Raw genomic sequence first — 21,453 nt, 5'->3', positions numbered from 1 at the left:
TAGCGGGTGTTTCCACCATTTGACGCAATGACAGCTTGACAGCGACGTCTCATGCTCCTCACTAGCCTCATGATGTTGTTCTGAGGCAATGCGTTCCACTCCTCCACAAGTGCTACACACAGTTCTGCCAGGTCACGTGGGGGTGAGGTACGATCATCCAGTCTCTGCTTCAGCTGGTCCCAGACGTGCTCTATGGGGTTCAGGTCAGGGGACATTGCTGGCCATACCATATGAGGCACTCCGACTTCCTGAAGTCGAGCTGTGACAATTCTGGCACGATGTGGTGGAGCATTATCATCCATGAACAGAAAGTTGGGGGTGTGCTGGCGGAATTGGGGGATGATGATGGGTTCTATGATGTCTCTGAGGTAAGAACGTGCAGTGACTGAGCCATCTACAATAACCAAATCTGTTTTGCGCTGACTGGTGATGCCTGCCCAGACTGTTGCACCTCCTCCACCAAAGGGAACCCTGGGGACCATGTTGACCTCGGCGTATCGCTCACCTCGCCTTCTCCAGCAACGCTGACGACCATCATTTCTGTGCAAGGTGACCCGACACTCATCAGTGAACAGGACGGTAGACCACTGCTGCATTGTCCAGGTCACATGGTCTTGTGCCCACTGCAAACATTCACGGCGGTGTCTTGGTGTCAGTGGAGTCACCTGCAACGGTCATCTGGCATTCAAGCCAAAGCAGTGGAGTCAGTTTCGAATGGTTTGTCTGGAAACCCTAGTACCCCTCACACCTCGTAACTGGGCCTGCAGCTGTGTGGCAGTTGCATAACGATGTCTGAGTGCATAGGTCCTTAGGTACTGGTCATCGTTGCGGTCTGTCACTCGTGGGGCTCCACTCCTGGGTCTGTCACGAACTCTGCCAGTAGTTCTGTGTCTTGATGCAAGTCTGCTGATGACACTTTGAGACACACCAAGTTCACGAGCAACATCTGACTGCCTGCCACTGACCCGAAGGCGCGCTATGGCCAGGTGGCGCTGCTCGTCCGTTAAGTGACGTTGTGTGTTCATGGCTGTTTGAATGATGAACTTGGAATGACTTACTGACAATACCAGCTTTTTATACCCACAGAATGTTGAAATTGATGCCACATTGAAAAGGGTTGTCTTTTAGTTTTTTGGTATTGGCCCCAATATGTAAGGCACACTGTACACAGTGAGACCATTACGTGGAAAACACAAAATGAGGTGTGTCTATCACCCCAATACAATTGCCTCCCTATCCCAAAACTCTCTGAAGTGAAACAAACACCGTATGTATGAAATCCACTGAGTCTCTCACAATATCCCTAACTTATTGTGAGTAGTGTGTATATATATATATATATATATATATATATATATATATATATATATACTTTATTTTTTTTTATATACCGTATTGACCCGAATATAGGACGAGGTTTTTTTTGGTGAAAATTATGTGAAAAAGTGGGGTCGTCTTATAATTGGGGTCTAACCGTTGACACATGCTGATAGTTGTCTGGGTCGCTACATGACCTCAACAGCAGAGGGCGCCAGCCTATTGTAGAGACGTCACTGACACTGTGGCTGGCTTATCTGTCAATCACAGAGCAGAAGAAGTGACAGGAGACGAAAAATGGAGAGACGCAGTGATTTTACGGAGCAAAGTGGATCAAGTGTGGGGCAAGTTAACAGACATCTGAGGCGGAGCTATGATGCTGATTTTAAGATAATGGTGATCAATGCAGCGGAGGCGCCAAACAACTGTCAGCCAGCCAAGAAATATGGAGTTACGGAGTGTAACGTCCGAAGATGGCGGGTCCAAAAAGATCGTCTGACAACGCTAACAGTAAGAGAAAAGCTTATCCTGGTCCTCTAAGCGGCTGCTTCCAAGAGACTGACAGGAGGGTATGTGAATTTGTTATTGAGAAACAAATTTTAGTTATCAGAGTCTTTTTCTGAAGATTAGTCTTGAAAAGAGGGGTCGTCTTATAATCAGGGTCGTCCTATATTCAGGTCAATACGGTATATTTATTTCAAACATTTAGGTTTACAGTGACGTTACACCCTGCAGCCACCACCGGGGGGGCTGCAGCCCCGGCAGCACCCCCCTTCCCGCGCTACTGATCACAACCAGTTTTTTCACGAAATCTGCAATATAGTAAGGAGAATAGGGAATGTTAACATCATAATTGGAGGAGACTTTAACCAGGTTAGGGATGTGTATTTGGATAATCCTCCCAACCTAGGCCAGTTAATGACCCAGCATGCGCTGCTGTAGATGTGATGATGGAAGATTTGGGATTGGTTGATGTGTGGAGATTATTCTATCCCCAAGAAAAAGATTATACGTTTTTCTCTAACCCACACTCTGCCTATTCCAGAACTGATTATTTCCTGATCTCCCGCTCGCTGGTTAGTCAAACTCTTAGTGCCACAGTTGGCAACATAGTTTTAACTGACCATGCTCCAGTGGATATAGCCATATCTATCACAGAAAACACAAAATCTACAATGAGGTGGCGCTTGAATAACCTATTACTAAATAGTGAGGAATATTGTGAGTACATAAGAAACGTAATAAAGGAATTTTGGGAGTTTAATGAGGGCTCAATTGATGATATTGGCATAACTTGGGATGCTTTTAAAGCCTTTGTAAGGGGGCGTCTTATTCAATATAGCTCTCGAATTAAAAAAGCGGAGAGGGATAAATTACAGAAGCTAGAGCAAGATATCAAGGAACTTGAGAAACAACATATGCAGCACCCTGAGAGGGAGATATGGAACAAGTTAATTAAGTTAAAATATGAGCTGAATAATAATCTACAGAAAAAAGTTGAATATGCACTATTCTGTTCCAAGCAAAAGTATTTTGAACAAGGTGAGAGAGTGGGTAAGGTATTAGCACATAGGGTAAAACAGATGCAAACCTCTAACTTAATTCCATCCATATTTGATCACAATAACAAGCTGCTAACAGATAAAAAGGCAAATAATTAAGTTTTTCAAATATTTTATAAAAAATTATATACATTGCAAGGAGACATTGATGAAGTGAAAATGACGGATTTCTTTTTCTCCATTAAAATTCCAACTCTAACGGAGGAACAAAAAAACTTATTAGAAGGAGAAATAACATTAGCAGAAGTTAAACAGGCAATTCACAGTCTCCGGTTAGGCAAAGCTCCTGGTAATGATGGACTTCCGTCTGATTTTTATAAGAAATATAATTGTGGAAGATCTTGCTCCAAGATTGTTAGCTGTATACCAGGATGCATTGCGAAAGGGTAAACTCCCAGCTAGTATGAGATCAGCTGTTATTACTCTACTCCATAAAAAAGACAAAGACCCACAATACTGTGGAAATTATTGTCCAATCTCGTTAATTAATGTCGATGAAAAAATCATCTCCAAGGTGCTTGCTGCCAGGCTGGAGCTGGTGCTTTGTTAAAGATAGGTGCTCAGCTGACAATCTCCACAGAATATTACACATAATGTGGAAATGCAGGAATGATGTAGACCCTATAGTTGCCTTCTCCCTAGATGCGGAGAAGGCTTTTTATAAAGTTGAATTTGCTTTCCTCTTTCATACATTGGAGAAATTTGGGTTCGGTCCATCCTTTATGCAGTGGTTACAGTTAGTATATACAGAGCCGATGGCTACAGTAATTACTAATGGTGTGATGTCACCTTCATTCAAACTTAGTCGTGGCACTAGACAGGGTTCGCCCTTGTCAGCGCTAATATCTGCCTTATTTCTGGAACCATTGGCAATTGCATTGTAGGAAAGTAAGGACATCAAAGGGGTTGAAATGGGCCATGAAGTACATAAGCTTTTTTTTATATGCGGATGACATTCTTTTGATTACAAGTAACCCAAACACAGCAGTATCCAAGATCTCTTCCATTATTGACATGTTTTCAGATATCTCTGGCTATACGATTAATTGGACGAAGTCAGAGGCCATGCCAATCTCTAAAATATGTCCTCCGGCCATTAGGGAATCATGGCAGTACAAGTGGATGCCAGCAGGCCTGACCTATTTAGGGATCAAGCTGACACCAGGATTGGACAAAATAATGCAATCTAACATTTCTCCAGTTATTCAAGCTATTCAACCTCTCTTACAAAACTGGGCTTAATTGAATATATCTTTGTTGGGTAGGATTAACTTGGTCAAGATGATCATTTCCACTAAAATCCAATACATCCTTTATATGCTGCCATTAAGTTTTCCTCCTAGCCTTTTGAAACTATAAAATTCTGTCGTGGAGAGTTATATATGGGCAGGCAAAAAAACAAGCTTTAACCGATCAAAGTTATATGCTGCCAAAGGAAGTGGAGGCTTATCTTTGCCTAAAATAGAGTGGTTCAATGCGCTTTTTCACTCTCCCAGTTAGCTAAGATAAATAATTCACGGGAGCGAGTGCCTTCCTGGGTTGAAATAGAAGAGGAACTTGTGGCTCCAACCTCCCTTGAGGCATTTCTGACTCAGATGGGAAGACCGGTACCCTTTAAGGATCCTGTTTTGACCTTTGTACAAGAAACCTGGATGAGTGCTCATCAACATATAAAATGTAGTCCGCATCTTACCCCTAAATCCTCTATTTGGTATAACAAAAAAATATTAATTGGCAAAAAACCTATTATGTGGGAGAAATGGGCAAAAGCTGGAATAAACTTGCTTCGTGATTTGCTTAGCGAAAATGGACTGAAGTCATTTGATGAAGTTGAGCAAGAATATAACCTTGCACAAGAGGATTTTTGGAAATTCCTACAAATTGGGCACTGCATTAAAGCTACTCGGGGGAAGAACCCTGACCCCGTGACCAGGATTCAGGAGTTAGTCCAGGTAACTAAACATAAAAAATGTGGAGCCTCTAAATTCTATGGGATTCTCAGGGAGGCACGACCACCCCACCTGGAGGGGTTGAGACTGTGCTGGGAGAAAGATGTGGGCAAACAGATTTCAGCTGATAAATGGATGAAGTTGGTTGCATCCTGGCATGGCTGCTCTCGTGAGGCACAGTCTCAGCTTATTCAGTACAAATTGTTTAACAGAAACCACTGGACTCCCAGTAAAATGGCCAAGCTAAAACTTAGGGACAGTAACTCATGTTGGAGGTGTAAGAAGGAAGTGGAGACTCTTGTACATATGTTGTATTATTGTGAAAAAAAATGCCAATTTGTGGGAAGGGGTTGTTGCCCTCTTAAATGATTTATTCGGATTACAACTCACCAAGACTCCAGCTCTATGTATTCTGGGTCTGCTGCCAGACAATAACACTTTAACTGGAAGACAAAAATTATGGATACGTTTGGCTACTATAACAGGATGTAGAATAATTCTGAGACACTGGAAGTCTTCTACTCTGTGCTGTTTTAAGGAATGGACTGAACAAATGACAAGAATGGTTACATATGAGCGAGTCACTTTCAGAGTAATGAGGAGAGAGGATATCTTTAATGAAGTCTGGGGCCCCTTCTTGATGTCAATAGAGGGGTCTTTCTGAATATAAGGCATCGGATGTGATCCAATTCAGTATAGCATTTGAGTGGTAGAATAAGAGGACAAATGTAAGTGTAAGGCACATGTTTTTTGTCTTTTCTTTTCTTCTTTCTCTAATTTTAAAATGGGACAGTGGATGATGTATATATGTCTTATAATCTGTGATGGAGACACATGTTGTACTGTCTGTCAAAATATTAATAAAAAAAATAAAATAAAAAAAAACATGAATGTGCTTCCAAGTTTTTCGTATCTTTTCCAATGTCTGCCAGTCTTTTAATCCAAATCCTTTCTTACATACAATAAACAAACAAATTTGCTCTTTTCTATGGAAGGGCAGGACCCCCAGGATCAGGAGTGAGTTGTAACAATGACATAGATCTGTAAATGGATTGGCGCTTCCTAACCTAAGGAACTACTGTTGGGCAGCTAGTATACACAAAATGATCATCTTAATCCTGGAACTGGTGTGAATTTGAAGCAAAATCTTGACCATTTACTTCTCTTTCAGCCAACCCAATTTTCATGTAAGCCAAATGTTGCCTCCACTTTAAGAATCTGGGGCCGTATTTATCAAGCTTCTTAGAATTACTCCTAAGAACCCTGCTAAGAGCTGACTTATGAGTAAAAAAATTCTTCGCTGAAAGCTGCACTTAAAAGTTAGTTATCAAGCGTCTTACTCACACTTTCAGCGAAGTGTAGGACTGAATCTTAAGTGTCACTCTCAGAGCTGAATTACGACATTCCTATGTGCCGTAAACGGAATTTTAGGTGACGTCACTTCTGTGTCCATAGAAATGACCAATCACGGAAGGGAATCCCTTGTCTAAGAATAAAGAAATATTTTAGAAATATTTAAGTGGACAATGGGAGTGTATATTTTGACAATAATCTACAAAATAATACAAAACATATTGGCAATTAATCAAAAATACATGTTTCCTTTTCTTTCGTTAATTAATTAGGCAACTAACTTGAAACTGGTGTGGGTGGCTCTATATATACTAGCCTACTGCAACCACATACAGAAATCAACATGGAATCAAAAAGAAAACGCAATTGGCGAGAGGAGGAGATACTGTTCTTAGTGGAGCTAGTTGAGGAAAGGAAGCTCATAATTAAAGGCAAGTTCAGCCCAACGCTTACCAGCCACGATAAAAAACAGGCATGGGAAGACATAGGGAATCAACTATACACTTCTCAAGCCTTCAGCCATCTGTCACCAGCTGACTGCGAGAAAAAGTGGTATAACGTTCTCTCGAAAAGCAGACCTGAAATCGCAGCTTTCAAGGCCTGCTCCATGCGCACTGGTATGTAGTGCTTCTTTTTCATTTGCTTGCATGCCACCCTATTCGCTCATATCTAATTAATTCATTTTTATATTCTTATGCAGGTGGAGGACCACCTGGCAAAGACTTGAGCGCAGTTGCAGAAGTTGTGCAGCGCATACTTGGAGAAGATAACCCCAGCATCTCCGTGTTGGACGGCGGCCAGGATCCAGCTGCGATGAAGCTCGAGTTGCTTTCAAAAGGGTGAGTTCACAAATTATTCCTGTTACAACTCTAGGGATATTGCGCTGCTCCTGGGTGTGTTTTGATGAGAGAGATACGTGCGTAATTGTTGTTGGATAATTGCCAGGCCACTGTTCAGTAAATGTCTAAAATGTGTGTTTGTTCAAGTTTTAACCATAACAACAATAGAAGCATTTCTGATATTTCAGCCATATTCTTTATGTTTCAGTTTGGATCGAGATGCATTAAGAGAGTCTCCTGTGTCCCCGGGCATCTCTGACGCGCACTCTCCCTGTGCTTTGACGCGGTGCAGCCAGGCGCAAGCACTTCATGTGAGGCAATGGGCATCAATCTCGCCTCAGTGCCATCCCCTGCTGGCAACTCCTAACCACTTAGGACACCTCTGGAGGTCTCTTAAATATCTGGGAGAGTAGTAGTGATTCTTAGACTTAAGAAAGTTGATAAATAGCTTTTATTCTTAAGTTTGAGAGTAGGACTAAATTTCACAAATTCTCAGGACTGAAGTGTAAAATGGCACTCTAAGACGCTTGATAAATACGGCCCCTGGTCCCAGTTTAGATTTGCTTTTAGATTCCAGGGATTATCTAACCACAACCCAATTCACAATAACGAACAATAACGATCTCTTTCTCCCTGATATTGCATTGATAAGGTATTTTCTCTATGGCAAAGATCAGGCCTTGTCAGGTCCCTCAACCTTTACATTGACAATGTCAGTGATCTGTGTGGAAAATTTGACCTCTCAAAATCTCGAATTTAAACACTTCCATGTTCAGAATCAGAATTAGCTTTATTGGCGAAGTATGTGCACACAAACAAGGAATTTGACTCTGGTTACGTTTGCTCCCAATGTACAGGGAATAGTATAATAAACATGACATCTGAAAGAAAAATAAATAATTGAAAAATGTAGATGAAAGACGTGCAAGATTGTGCAATTGTTAGGGGTGTAGAATATTATTTACATTAGTATTTACATTAAAAAAAAAAAAAAAACAGTGGCAGAACTTCTCCTGAAGTCCACTGTCATCTCCACAGTCTTGAGCTTGAGTTTAACAGAAGAGTACCCTGATGTGCCGTCATTCGTGTGGAGGGAGACAAGCAATGGCAAGAGGACTATGGAGCCAGAATGGTGACTTTAAAATTTGGCATCCAAAAAAAAAAATTGGCATTGAAAACAAAACCAGTACTGAAAAAAGAAACATTGTCATTGAAACATTTGTATTGAAACAGTTGTATTGGCATTGAAACAAGTATTGGCACTGAAAAAAGAAAGTAATTCAAATAATTCAAATCCGAAAATCTTATCATTTTATTTTATTTGGATTTTTTTGTATTTTTCAATGACAATCTTCAGATTTTTTCTTCATGTCACTTTTTTTTCAGTGACAGATTTTTTTACAATGTCAGTTTTTTTTCAGTGTCACTGATTTTCAGTTTCAACTTTCTGTAACTGTTTTGGTGTTGAGAGGGAGGGGCCTGAGGGGAGGGGCAAGTAGAGCGTGGTTTGCATATCATTTGAGAAGGTAATGGCAGCAGCCTGCGGGAAGGCGGGGCTAGACGGTCCAGCCATAATACACCATGTTAGGGCCCGTGTGCCGGCCGTCTCTGAGCAACACAGAGTCCAACTAACTCGCAGACTTTTCTTCAAGCTCTCTCCTGATGTGTCCAAGTCTCTGTGTATCTGGTTCTGTCCCGGAGCTCCTGAGCTCCGGTCTCTATATGTGTAAGGAGTGTGGTGGTAGCACCGGGGCGCCGAGCACGAAGCATTAGCCACAGTTAGCACAACAGTAGAACAGCCTGTTGCTCCGAGCCGGGGCTGCCTCGCCGACAGCAGCGCTCCGTCTGCTCCCTGAGCTCTGTAACACCGCACCGCTGCACACACATACAGAGACCGGACAATAAAGGAGAGTGCTTGGAGAAAAGTCAGTCAGTTATGAAAATATGTGTCTGTTACTTGATTACAGCCGTCTGTTGTACTTTACTATGAACCACAGTAGCACAATCACAGCTGACTTTACCCGCATACTGACTTGTTGAGTTTATTCGCTTCGACTCAAAGGAGTCATTGTAGGAATATTCACATGAACTTAGTTTATAGGGGAGCTCTGGTCTCTGGTCTCCGGTAGCGATGCGGTGGCACAGAGCTTGGGGAGCAGACCAGAGCACTGCTGTCAGCTGCTAACTGTGGCTAATGCTCCGTGCTCGGCGCCCAGGTACTACTACCACACTCCATACACATATAGAGACCGGACCTCGGGAGCTCTGGGACAGAACCAAATACACAGAGACTTGGACACATCAGGAGAGAGCTTGAAGAAAAGTCCGCGAGGTAGTTGGACTCTGTGTTGCCCAGAGACGGCCGGCACACGGGCCCTAACATGGTGTATTATGGCTGGACCGTCCAGCCCCGTCTTCCCGCAGGCTGCTGCCATTACCTTCTCAAATGATATGCAAACCACGCTCTACTTGCCCCTCCCCTCAGGCCCCTCCCTCTCGATGCCAAAACAGTGACAGAAAGTTGAAACTGAAAATCAGTGATACTGAAAAAAAAGTGACATTGTAAAAAAATCTGTCACTGAAAAAAAAGTGACATGAAGAAAAAATCTGAAGATTGTCATTGAAAAATACAAAAAAATCCAAATAAAATAAAATGATAAGATTTTCGGATTTGAATTATTTAAATTACTTTATTTTTTCAGTGCCAATACTTGTTTCAATGCCAGTACAACTGTTTTCAATACAAATGTTTCAATGACAATGTTTCTTTTTTCAGTACTGGTTTTGTTTTCGATGCCAATTTTTTTTTTGGATGCCAAATTTTAAAGTCACCGTTCTGGCTCCATAGAGGACACACCCCCCGGGGGGTGCCAGTGATGAAAGTTGGTATGGTGGGTGTTAAGGGCGTCACGATTTCGATTTTAAATCGAAATCGACGGAAATTAAGTCAAAATCTCGAACTTGGAATTAAAAAATGGGATCGTCGATGCTGCCACACCCCCATGTCACGTCTGGTCGGCTTGCCAAGCGGAAAAAAACACACACGGTAAGTGTTGAAGTGCTGCGAGTCAACCTCCTCTAACTTAGCTACTAGCTAAGCCAGCAGCTATTAGCTACAGCCAGCCAAACGATAGCATGGTGTTACACCATTCCTGTTCGGCTCCCAGACCGTGGTCGGGAAGCACAGGGGAGATGATTTCCTGTGGGGCCGAAGTTTGTGTTTACTGTCGGTGATCCCCTTTCACGTGTTAAGCTGGTCGGGAAATAATACCAGGGAGCTTTGCTGTATTGTAAACTTTACTGCTGTCACTACTACTGCGACTTCTTTCGCTTTTCCTTTCTCTCCCATTCCTTCACTGTCCGCACGTACGCACGCTCCCTCACTCTCGCTCGCCCACTCACACCTTACGCACGCACCTCACACACCGCCCTATTCCTGAAAGGGGCTCCGCCACTCTTACAACAATGGAGACCCATCGACAGAACTTGAATCCCCTCCTCTTTCACTGAAGTCGCAGGTGTGGAAGTATTTTGGATTTCCAGTGAGTTATGTTGACAAAAAAGCCACAGTTTGCAAGCTCTGCAGAAACTAGATGGCAGGTTATTCTGTTGAAGTTTCTAATTGACGGAAGATATAAGTTATTGTTACATTATGTTGTTAATAAATGTTTTAAATTTGACAATGTAGTGTGGTGCATTGCAACAAAGGTCAGATATTATATATTGCATAAAAGTCTAGTCTAAAAATGGCATAGCAGCCTGTGCTTTAAAAAAAATAAATGTAAAAATCGAGAATCGAATCGAACCGTGACCTTAGAATCGAAAATTGAAATGAATCGAGGATTTTGAGAATCGTGACACCCCTAGTGGATGTGATGCTCCCCAGCCTCACCTGTTGCATCCTGTCAGTGAGTAAGCTGACAGTTGGGGGCTGGTACAGTGAGCTGGGTGAGCTTGTGGTGGAGGATCTGAAGGATGATGGTCTTGAATGCCATGTCCACAAACAGGATCCTTGCTTAGGTCCTTGGAAAGTTGAGGTGATGCAGGATGTAGAGCAGGCCCATGTTGACTGCATCATCCACCAACCTGTTTGTTCGGTAGGCAAACTGCTGGGGGTTCAGGAGGGGGTCTTCAGGTGGCTCAACACCAGTCTCTCGAAGGGTTTCATTACCACAGACATCAGGGCAAGAGGCTTGTGGTCATTTAATCCTGTTATTGACTGATTGTTTCTTGGGGACCTGGATGACAGTTGAGCATTTGAAGCAGGAGTGCACTCGATCTGTGTGAAGATGGGGGCCAATTGGTCAGCATGGACTCTCAGGCAGGAAGGGGACACACCATCAGGTCCTTGGGCCTTCCTGATCTTCTTTCTCGGGAAGAGCTGCCACCTATCCTCGTCACAGATCTTTAGTGCAGGTGGGGGTTCAGAGGGGCGTGAAAGAGTTCCTTTTAAACCTAGTGTAGAAGGTGTTAAGATCATCTGCCAGTTGGGGGTTTTCCACGAAGTGTGGGGAAACACGTTCATAAATACACACAGACATCATCATCTTGACGCGTAACGTCATGCCTCCTGAGGGTCCGCGGTGCCGGCTTTCTGTGTGAATTACACACTGGTTTGTCTTTACGCCGGAGTTGCTTGGCTCTGTGTGAACAAACTGCAGATAATTTGCGAACCACCACTGTGGCAATAATATGGCGTCTCTGTGTGTGAGTTTTTGGGCCCCTACTTAGATCAGTGTTTCCCAACCTTTTTTGAGCCACGGCACATATTTTACATTAGAAAAATCACACGGCATACCACCAAACAAAAATGTCACAAAAAGTACATATAATGAAATATAATGAAAATCTAATAATTTACCCACAATTTACTTACTCAGTGTGAAACCTGGGCCTGTTTAGTTGAACACAAAGCTGATATTCATGCAGGAATTGAAGAAAGACACACACGAAGATCTTCCTCAACAGCTCCAAGTCTCTTTTCGTCTTTATAGCAGTCATGCTTGAAAAGGTAGATCAGCAAAGCTCAGCTTTAGACCACGATTTTGTCTCAGTTCAGTTATTTCTTCCTGCTCCTGCAAAGTCATGTCCTTTCCAACTGCAGTTGAGCTATATGGGTTCCTAACCCAGTCAAGGCAATCAGTGGAAAGTGAAGGGAAATACAATGACAACTTTTGCTCAAGAATTTGCAGATTGTTTACCTATTGTCTCACACAGTGCAAAACTGTTGACATCCTGCCATTTCTGGGTGTGTGGGAACATGTCAAGGTTGGCACTTTCCACATGTTGTTTCCAGAGCTGCACCTTTGAAAGCTATCCCTTTATCTTATCTTTATTTCATCTGAGCAGGTTTTCATTTTGGACTTGTATTTGTGCGTTCAGGTCACTCAGATGTTGAAATATATCTGCCAGATATGCCAGTCTTGCACACCACTCGTCACTTGAGAGCAACATACTTCCGCCATCAAACTTCTCCTTTGTCAAAAACACTTTAAAGTCCGTGTAAAGCAAATTCCGCCGTTTTCTTCTAAACACATTAAAAAGGTCATAAATGTATTTCCTTAAATAATGTAAAAAGCCATTCAACCATTTAGAATTTAATTGTGGAGCTAGGCTCACAAACTGTGTTTCAAAATTTCTGTGTTCAGGATTTAATGGGCGGGTCAGAAATTATGGCGACGTTACGTAACTCGGCCATGATTTGCATAAACCCGGCCCTGCTGTGGAAGCGGTATAAATACATTCAGCACATTAGCTTCGTTGGTTTTTTCGCTGAGTCTTGGATAGCATCTCTTTAGAATAGTTTGCAGCTAGCTAACCAGTCAACCAGTCAGCTAAACAGTCATGTCTCCTCCACATCGCTCGTGCATCTTTCCTGGATGCCACAGTGTGCAGGGTAACGGCGCAGTTAGGTTATTTAAGTTTCCTACGGACGACAATGTAAATGGTGGATCGACTTTGTCAAGAGGAGCTACTGTGGAGAGTTCAAAATCACCACCAACACCCGTCTCTGCAGTGTCCACTTTACCCCCAATAGTTACAGCAACTGTCACCAGGTAAAGTCTGGTGGAAACGTCACCAACCCTCTCCGTCCTGCCAACAACAGATGCTTTCATCTCCGCCACCGGCATTACATGCCCACCAGAGAGTGTAAATGTTAGCAAATGTTTATTTTAATAAACATTAAAGCATTTAATCATGACATGATTTGGCCTCATTCCCTGAGCGGAGTCCATCTGACAGCACAATGATAATCTTCAGGTAATATTTTATGTGCAGCAATATAGCTATGACAAGGAATTATATGTAGACTGGGGTTTTACGTTTGTGTGTAATTAAAACATGGACTGATCAGTGTCTGACTCAGAGTCAGTTTCTGGCTCTGATGGCTCGAACAGGTCGGGCTGGGTCTGTCCGATGCTGCTGTTAGCTTCCATTGTTACTGTAGGTTACGTCCTTGTACAGTACATGGAGGAGGCTCCCCTCCCGCACGTGGGCGTGGTTCCAGCGCCCCAGGTCAGATTGAGTACTTTTTCTTTTCAAATAGTTATCCATTGCTATTACCTGCGCTGTGTCACTTGAAGCATGACTATGTACTTCTGTATTTAGCGCGATACGTCCAGCAGATGGCAGTGAAATGTTCAACTGCCCTCTAGTAGTAGAACATTTAATTGTTCTGCCTGTCACAACACGCTGCTTGCTTAGAGTACCAATCAGGCGAAATTGGATAATCTTCCACGGCACACCTGATGATTTTTCATGGCACACCTATGTGCCGCGGCACAGCGGTTGGGAATCACTAACTTAGACATCTAAAATTAAAATACTGCGGGACAAATGAGGCACTCACTGTTAATATACACTTTGTCAATACATCATTCCAGACACCGGACAAGACAGGTCGACAGAACACGACAGGATGTGTAAAAACGCCCAGAGAATCATTGGTACCCATCTACAGAGCATCAGGGTGAGTTGTGGTGTCTGCACAGAGCACAAAGAATACAAAAGACAACACTCAGCCAGCCACAGTCTGTTCACCATGCTGCCATCTGTTAAAGGATACAGAAGTATTAGCTGCAATACCAGCAGACAGAGTAGCTACTTCCCTCAGACTGGGAGACATCTCAATTCATCCTCAACATGCCACTGTAAACAATATTGTTTTTTGCATAATGTAGCATTTAGGAACTTTAGAGTAACTTAAACTTCATGAACTCAAATTTCATCCTACAACCCTGGTGTTGTAAATTGACCATTACATGAACCTTTAACCTAGAAAGGCCTGATGCAGGATGCCATCAGGTTCGTACAGGTTTTATGGGTTGAACTGTGTTAAATTCAGTTGAACTGCAATGTGTTGTCAGTATTCACCTACTTGAGCCCTCAGCCCAGGACAATCCCCTTTTCATACAACTCAAGCCACAGTCCTCTAATTGAAAAACAGACATTTCTTATTAAGTGTCCATTAAAACACTGCCTCCAGTTATACACCTCAATATATGTGTGTGTAAGTGTCTTTGGGTGTAAAATGTGTGCATGTCAAGGGAGAAGAAGCCACAAGTATGTTAAAAATGTAAATGACTAGCTGATGGGGAAATGAGACAAACTCAGTGTTTCATTTGGTGTGAACAGTTAGTTGGTTTGGGATTTACGCAGACATTGACTAATGTATATGTGCCTGTGTGCCTCTTTGTGTATGTGTGTGTGTGAGTGTAAATGCTCCAACACTCCACTCACAGCTCCACTGCTAATGATTAGCCCTAGCGTCTATCTGAGCTCTACAGAAACCTCAAAGATCTCTTTCATTCAGCAGCCCTGTGTGTTTGCGTGTGTCTTTCTGTGTGTGTGTGTTACTGAGACAGAATATGGCTCTCCCACGGTTCACCACAGACACACACACACACACACACACACACACACACACACACACACACAAACCATTAGCTGGTTAGGTGGTTTGTTTTTACACTGAGTCTTGATGACTTCATGGTTTGCTTTGTCACTGAACCACTGCAGTGAGGCTCATCAGTGCTTTACATCAAACGTTTCTTTTCCATGTGTGTGGCTTCATGTGTTAATGATGTGTTGACAGCCGCCATGTTGACACAAAATGTGTTTTTAATTAAAGCAAGATGTGCAGTAAAAAGCTTGAGTGATGGGTGGGCTGAAAACGCCATAGAACATACAGAACATTAGATCATGTTCCTGGAAGCAGATGCAGCAACAGATTGACACTAAATTAGGCAAAACTTCTTCTTATTCATTCTTTTATCATCAGGGTAGGTCAGCTTGTTTTTTCTGATTTTCTGCCAGTATTTCCACGGGTTTGTTGTCCACAGGAACCGCAGGGAAGGACAATGTAAATGTTTCAACAAAAGGAAATAAGTCTGACATGCTTTCACATGGAGCTGCAGCCTGTACAGCTCTGACAATAGAGCATTCTAGTATCTTATATAAAGCAAGATGTCAATCTGTCTGTTTGTCTTTCTTTCTTTCTGTGGTTCAGTGCCAGATTGGGTGCAATTTGGACAAATGTAATCTTTTATATTAACAGAATTTGAGGGGCTTAAGGCTCAACTCAAGTTACTGAGAAACACACACCCACACACACAGTAGTGAGACAACTGTAGAAAGGCTGAATTTGCAGAACAGTAGTTACTAAAACCTTGCATGCTATTTGCTGCCACTGAAGAAAAATCAAGTGTCCTGCAGAGTTGAAAAGTAATGAGCCACGCTTGGCCTGACTAGGGTCGAATTGGCATATCAGCTGACATTTAACACTGAACGGTGCTCAGTGCACTTCCCATGTGCTTATTCATACTGTGTCCATTTGACACAGCAAGTGTGTGTTTTTAGAGATGTCAACATTAGCTTCAAAACATGACACTGTTCATGTTCATTCATATGTAATAGTACTTTGTGTTGTAGTGGTTGGCACCCTACCTGGCAATGTGCCACTTCCTCTCCACCAGCAGGTGAATGTCTTCGATGCGTCGGCTGTTGGCGTAGTGCAGCCTCTTAGGCAGATGCTGCTTCATGTATGGCTTAAAGTGCTGGTCTGCTTTCTTACACTGAAACAAAGAAACACTTATTGGCATTGTGATATCAGAAGGGCCAATAAGAGAGGGGACAGATACTATATCAATACTTAGTATTGCAGGTTCTACAATTTCTGTGCTGCATGATATAATTCTGTTCTTTTCTTGTTCTAAATTTCTTTTAGGTTAGGTTTTAAGGTTTTTTAGACAATCAAAGATAGTGCTATTGACCAGTGTCTGCATATTTGTTGTCTGTTATGCATCAATATGAAAGCTTTAAAAAAAAAAAAAAATGTTTACACAACATTAAGCAGCTTTGGGCTTCTATAACAATTTAATTCCCAGGGAAGTTCACTCTTTCAGTGCACTGTTGTATTTTTGGACAATAAAGTTGTCAGATTGTAAAATATCCTTCTACCATTACATATCTTTGTAACAAGTGTTTATGGATATATTCTGTTTGTATAAGAATATTGACCACTAACTCAGTTTGGAGTTGTTTTACTCCCTTGTAACTGTATCAGCATCAACCCCAAAAACGTTTCACTTAACACAAAAGTTCACAGATTTTTTTATTCAACCTGAATACTTACTGTTAGGTTTGCAACAACAGCTTTGGGGTCATCTGAAAAAAGAAAATGTTCAGAGCGGTGAAAGTTATTGCCGTTTCAAATGAACGTAGAGAAAATGGCTGTATTACAGTGAAGCCACTGAAAGTGCTGTACACACTGCCAATGATCAGATCATAGGCTCTTTGATCCTGCCTACAAGTTATTGTGTTATGTTGACTATAAAGGTCTTAAGCTACAGGCTGTGAATACAGTGGAGTCTGTACAAATAGAAGGGCAGAGATCTGAAAATTAACAAGCAAAAAAGAAAGAAAGAAAAGATACAACAAGGAAGCTAGAAAGAATAACAGGGTGAAATATCTCAGAAAGGAATCCACAGCTATCACTCTCTCACAATTAGGATTGTTGGGGTATCTTGAACGTATTCTGCCTAGAGACCCAGGGATGAGGATGATGTCATCAATGTTGGTCAGGTAGTTGCTGAGGAACTCAGTGCGATCACAGTGGGCCTCCTCCATACCTGGGAACACACAGGAGGGTGAATGAGTGTGTGTGTGATTGACTGTTGAAATCTAAATTGCAGTGAATGAGCAGTGCTCTTCAGCGCCTCTGTGTCTACTGCCAGTGTACCTTTGAGCATTGCACTTCTACCTAAGTTACTTTAGTCGGAAGCACAGTGTGTGTTTGTGTCCGTGAGTGTGTCTGTACCATGATCCCCCACCAGGATGATGTTGACACAGCGGTGCAGTTTCATCTGTTTAAGTCCATTCATCAATTGGCCAACAATCCTGTCAATTACCCTCAGTGGGTTGTTCAACTGAAGCATACAAAAAGAGTCACTGAGTGTGTGTTTGAATGATATACAACAACCACAAAAATCTCAAGGAATTTGTAATGTGTCTCTTTGTGACTGGTGTGTACTTTGTGTGTATCAAGTGCTTTTCATACATTCTTAAACATCCCTGGTACACATACAATCACAGATGCAGATTGTACTCACTTCTGTGCTCATGGGCCCCATTTTGTGTCCATATGTGTCTGGTTGTTCGGAATGCATGGCGTAGATGTAGGGCCTGTAACAACACACATTGGTTATTTGTTTATGGTTGTTGTAACAAATGATCTTTAAAATTCTGCACACTGTGTAAAACATAAATAAATACAGGATGCAATGATTTGCAAACAAATTGTATTTACAGCCAACAGTTTTATGTTCCTGGGCACAAGTTATAGCATCCTTCCTACAATCCTGTGTTTCACAAAGCAGTGAGCCTCACCCCATCCTTACTGGTGAACAACGGAGCCTTTTGAGAATGTCCCTTTCATACCCTCTTCAAAGTAACTCATTTGTTATTTATTTGACATTTATTTCCATTTCAACCTTCCTGACTGTCAGAAGCAATGCTTATCACTGAATATCTTCCGTCTCATGCATGTGCAAGTTGAGTATTAATATAAACACAGTCACATGTGACCTTGGATGACCTCTGACCAGTTATAACTACCTGTGTCATCAAGGCGATCAGTCCCGTATCAAACGCATAGTTGCACTGAGTTGAATTATCTGATGTCAAAAGTTTACTGAGAGCTTTCTGCGTGTAGTCTTGTGATCATATCGACCAGAGTTGCTGTCTCAGCCTGGATTAATTGGTACGGTGCAGAGAGTGTTCCTGCTCCCTTGTCACTGTAGGGCTGTACATTGAGTAACATCTCACAGTTAGCAGGGTGCTCTCACCCAGGCCAATTTGTTGGGTAGCTAGCAAGCGTGCCTTTAATATCAGCTGGATTTGACCTTTGCTGTGCTAGTGAAGAGAGTGTTTCTGCTCCCCTCTCACTGCAGTGTTATATTTTGTTTCATGTCTTGTTCACAGATGCAGAGTGCCCTCGCTTTTTTAGTCATTGTAGTGCTCTTGCCCATTCAGACTTTATCTGGCTTTAGCATCTGATGTTGTCTCTATGATCAAGGTGAAGTCCTCCCCTGCCTCTAAACCTGGTTTTTGGCTCAGAGTTGCAGCTTGATTTGCGACAGTCAGAGCCAGCACCTGCTAATGCTTTTTTCAGGCACACTTCAGCCCCTGCCACCTTTTCTGTTCCTTCCTCTGAGGAATATCTTAAGGAGCCACATGCATGCTGAAGGGACCCCAATCATTTCCCCTGATGAAGCTCTGAGGCCAGATGCCAGGTGTCCTTGACCCCAATATCGGGTCACAGATGACCTCCTCTATGATGCAGAGGTGCACTTGAGCCATATGAGTGACTCCCTCTCTCACCTCATGCTTGCCCTTTTGGCTTCCTTGCAGCAGATTGCAGTTGACGCATATTACATAAGCATTAGTGATGCTTCATTGCACGCCTATGCTGTCATGTTGATGGATCTTGGGCATATAATGTCCACTCTGGTTCAGACTCACAGTCAGGTTGCATGGAGGTTGTACTGGTGTACAGTTCAGAAATAAGACCTAGCACATTGCTCTGTGCCTATGATCATTGAGTTTCTGCAATCTCTCCTGGACCAAAGCCGTTCTCCCTCTACCCTGAGGGTGTATGTGGCTGCCATTTCCTCCTAGCATGTTAAGGTTGAAAATGAGACAATAGGGAGCCACAAGTTAGTTTACCTCTTTTAAAGGGGGCCCTCAAATTAAATCCCCCAAGTGCCCCAATGGCTCCTGTATGGTGTTGGACACTCTGTGCCTGCCTCCCTTTGAACCCTTAGCACAGTCAAAGCTCAAATGGCTGTCTGTCAAAAGACCATTTCTTTCAGCAAAGCATATTGGAGAGATACATGCCTCATCTGTGAGCAATTCCTGTATGCCTGTGGCCAAATACAGCATTCCTCTCTAAGGGGCTTGCTTACAAGGACCTCAGTCATACCTCAGTCAGTCGAAGGTGATGATCAGCCATGCATATGATGGTCTGTTATGCTAAGAAAAGGTTGTGCTCTCTCCAAAAAGCGCCCGTCCCATTGGGCATTGTAATGCAATCGCTAATAATCAAAGCGCAATGTGCCGTGCTATGCCAACTGGGGTAAAGTGCCACTCTACCAAGAGTGTCTCCACATCATGGGAAATCCTGACATTTTCCAGATACTCCAGTGTGAACATGGTCAACCCTCATCCACTGGGTGTAGTTCTTCAGCCGAGCTCCTCTGCTTCGTCCTTGTTAGGTGGGTACTCGAATTCCTAGTGACTCAGTTGCCATAAGTCATCCAATGATAAGCACTGCCTTTGGCAGTCAGTACGGGTGAAATAGAATGAATGTTACAAATCTAACCACAGTTCTATGTATCCTGAATGACTGCCAGAGTTCTCAGTCATTCAGAAGCTGTGAGGGCCCTGAGCCCACAGTTTGGAACCACTGAACTAAACTAATAAACTCTATGTACAGTGCATTCAGAAACTATTCAGACCCCTTCATTTTTATCACATCTTTCTTCACTGCCTTGGCTGTGCATTTAGGGTCAATGTCCTGCTGGAAGGTGAACCTTTGGCACAGTCTGAGATCTGGAGCACTCTGGACCAGGTTTTCATTCAAGATATCTCTGTAAATTGCTCTGTTCATTTTGGCGTGGTGGCCATCTCTAGGAACTCCTGCTTGTTCTTCTTCCATATAAGAGTTACAGAGGCCACTGTTGCCCTATGGCTTTTTTTTAGTATTCCCCAGATCTGTGCTTTGACACAATCCTGTCTCTGAGCTTGGCAGGCAGTTCTTTCAACCTCGTGGGTTGGTTTATTCTCTGTCGTGCACTGTCAAAGATCTCAAAGCTGATCAAGAAAAATGGGAGGCACCTGAGCTAAATTTCACATGTCAAAGCAAAGGCTCTGAATACTTATGTCAATGTCATATTTCAGTGTTCTTCCTTCCTTTTAATCACAATTGCACAAATTTCTAAAATTCTGTTTCCACTGTGCCAGTTTGGTGTATTGAGTGTAGATTGATGATGGGAATTTTTTTTTATGGATTTTAGCACAAGGTTGCAACATAACAAAGTGTGAAATAAGTGACGGGTCTGAATACTTTCCAAATGAACTGTAAAGTGGACAAAACTAGCTTCACTATGACATTGATAAAATGCACTTTCCAAACTGATGCTATAAAGCTGCTGTAATCTTTATCGTCATTTTAGATACCTTCTTTTCCCTTTTACAGTTAGCAACCCCCTCCCTCCTTCTCTGTCCTGACAGGATAAAGTGGGGAGGGACACCTACATTTTTTTCCTCTTTTGCTACATAAGCTGAGGGAGGATAGACATGGGTTATTGACCAAACCTTCCATCACAGTGAATATACAGCTATTCAACACTTATTCTAATAAAAATATATCACTTACAGCAGCTTTAAGGTTTTTTTGTTGAAATGCAGAATAATGTTAAGCTGAGATGAAAAACCTGAATAAATGAGAGGAGAAACACAACAATGATGGCTTTGCTGTCATGTTTTGGTTCCACTTATTCCCAACAAAAATCCAACTTAAACCCGTTAAGATCTGGCTTCTGTGTGCAATGGGAATGTGTAAACTCTGAATTTACACCCAGGTCAATTAACTCAGCAGTAGACACTGGTTTTTTATTACCTTGGCTCAGTTTGGCTTTGATCTAAAAGATCCGGATGAACACGTTAAATTCCACCACGTGAAGAGATAGCGCATTATAAACATCCAGTGGTGGTGCGTAAATAAGGAAGGAATTTGGGATGTGGTATATTAAGGACGTTTTATCACTGGACACAGTGTTGGAGGTGGAGTCCTGTTTATTCCCATGAAAGCTGCTCAGTGGTGTTTTGAAGCCCAAAAAGGCTTGACTTTCCAGCTTTGAAAATACCTGGCTC

General features: G+C 42.5%; 1 protein-coding gene across 5 annotated transcripts in view; it reads right to left on the bottom strand.

Annotated features, from left to right (window-relative positions):
• enpp2 (ectonucleotide pyrophosphatase/phosphodiesterase 2) overlaps positions 1 to 21,453 on the bottom strand; it is a 133,285-nt gene that overhangs the window by 43,639 nt on the left and 68,193 nt on the right. For all 5 annotated transcript variants that reach the window (XM_030394891.1, XM_030394888.1, XM_030394892.1 and 2 more), the window contains exons 11-15: positions 17,631 to 17,703; positions 17,339 to 17,447; positions 17,025 to 17,150; positions 16,655 to 16,686; positions 15,967 to 16,094 (exon numbers count right to left, since the gene is read on the bottom strand). In XM_030394891.1, the coding sequence (XP_030250751.1) occupies positions 15,967 to 16,094; positions 16,655 to 16,686; positions 17,025 to 17,150; positions 17,339 to 17,447; positions 17,631 to 17,703 (468 nt within the window). The remainder of the gene's footprint in view (positions 1 to 15,966; positions 16,095 to 16,654; positions 16,687 to 17,024; positions 17,151 to 17,338; positions 17,448 to 17,630; positions 17,704 to 21,453) is intronic.

The sequence above is a fragment of the Sparus aurata genome, chromosome 17, assembly GCF_900880675.1.
Source record: "Sparus aurata chromosome 17, fSpaAur1.1, whole genome shotgun sequence".
NCBI classification, from domain to species: Eukaryota; Metazoa; Chordata; class Actinopteri; order Spariformes; family Sparidae; genus Sparus; species Sparus aurata.
The sequence above is the reverse complement of the archived record's forward strand: the minus strand, read 5'-3'. Positions and strand labels throughout refer to the sequence as shown.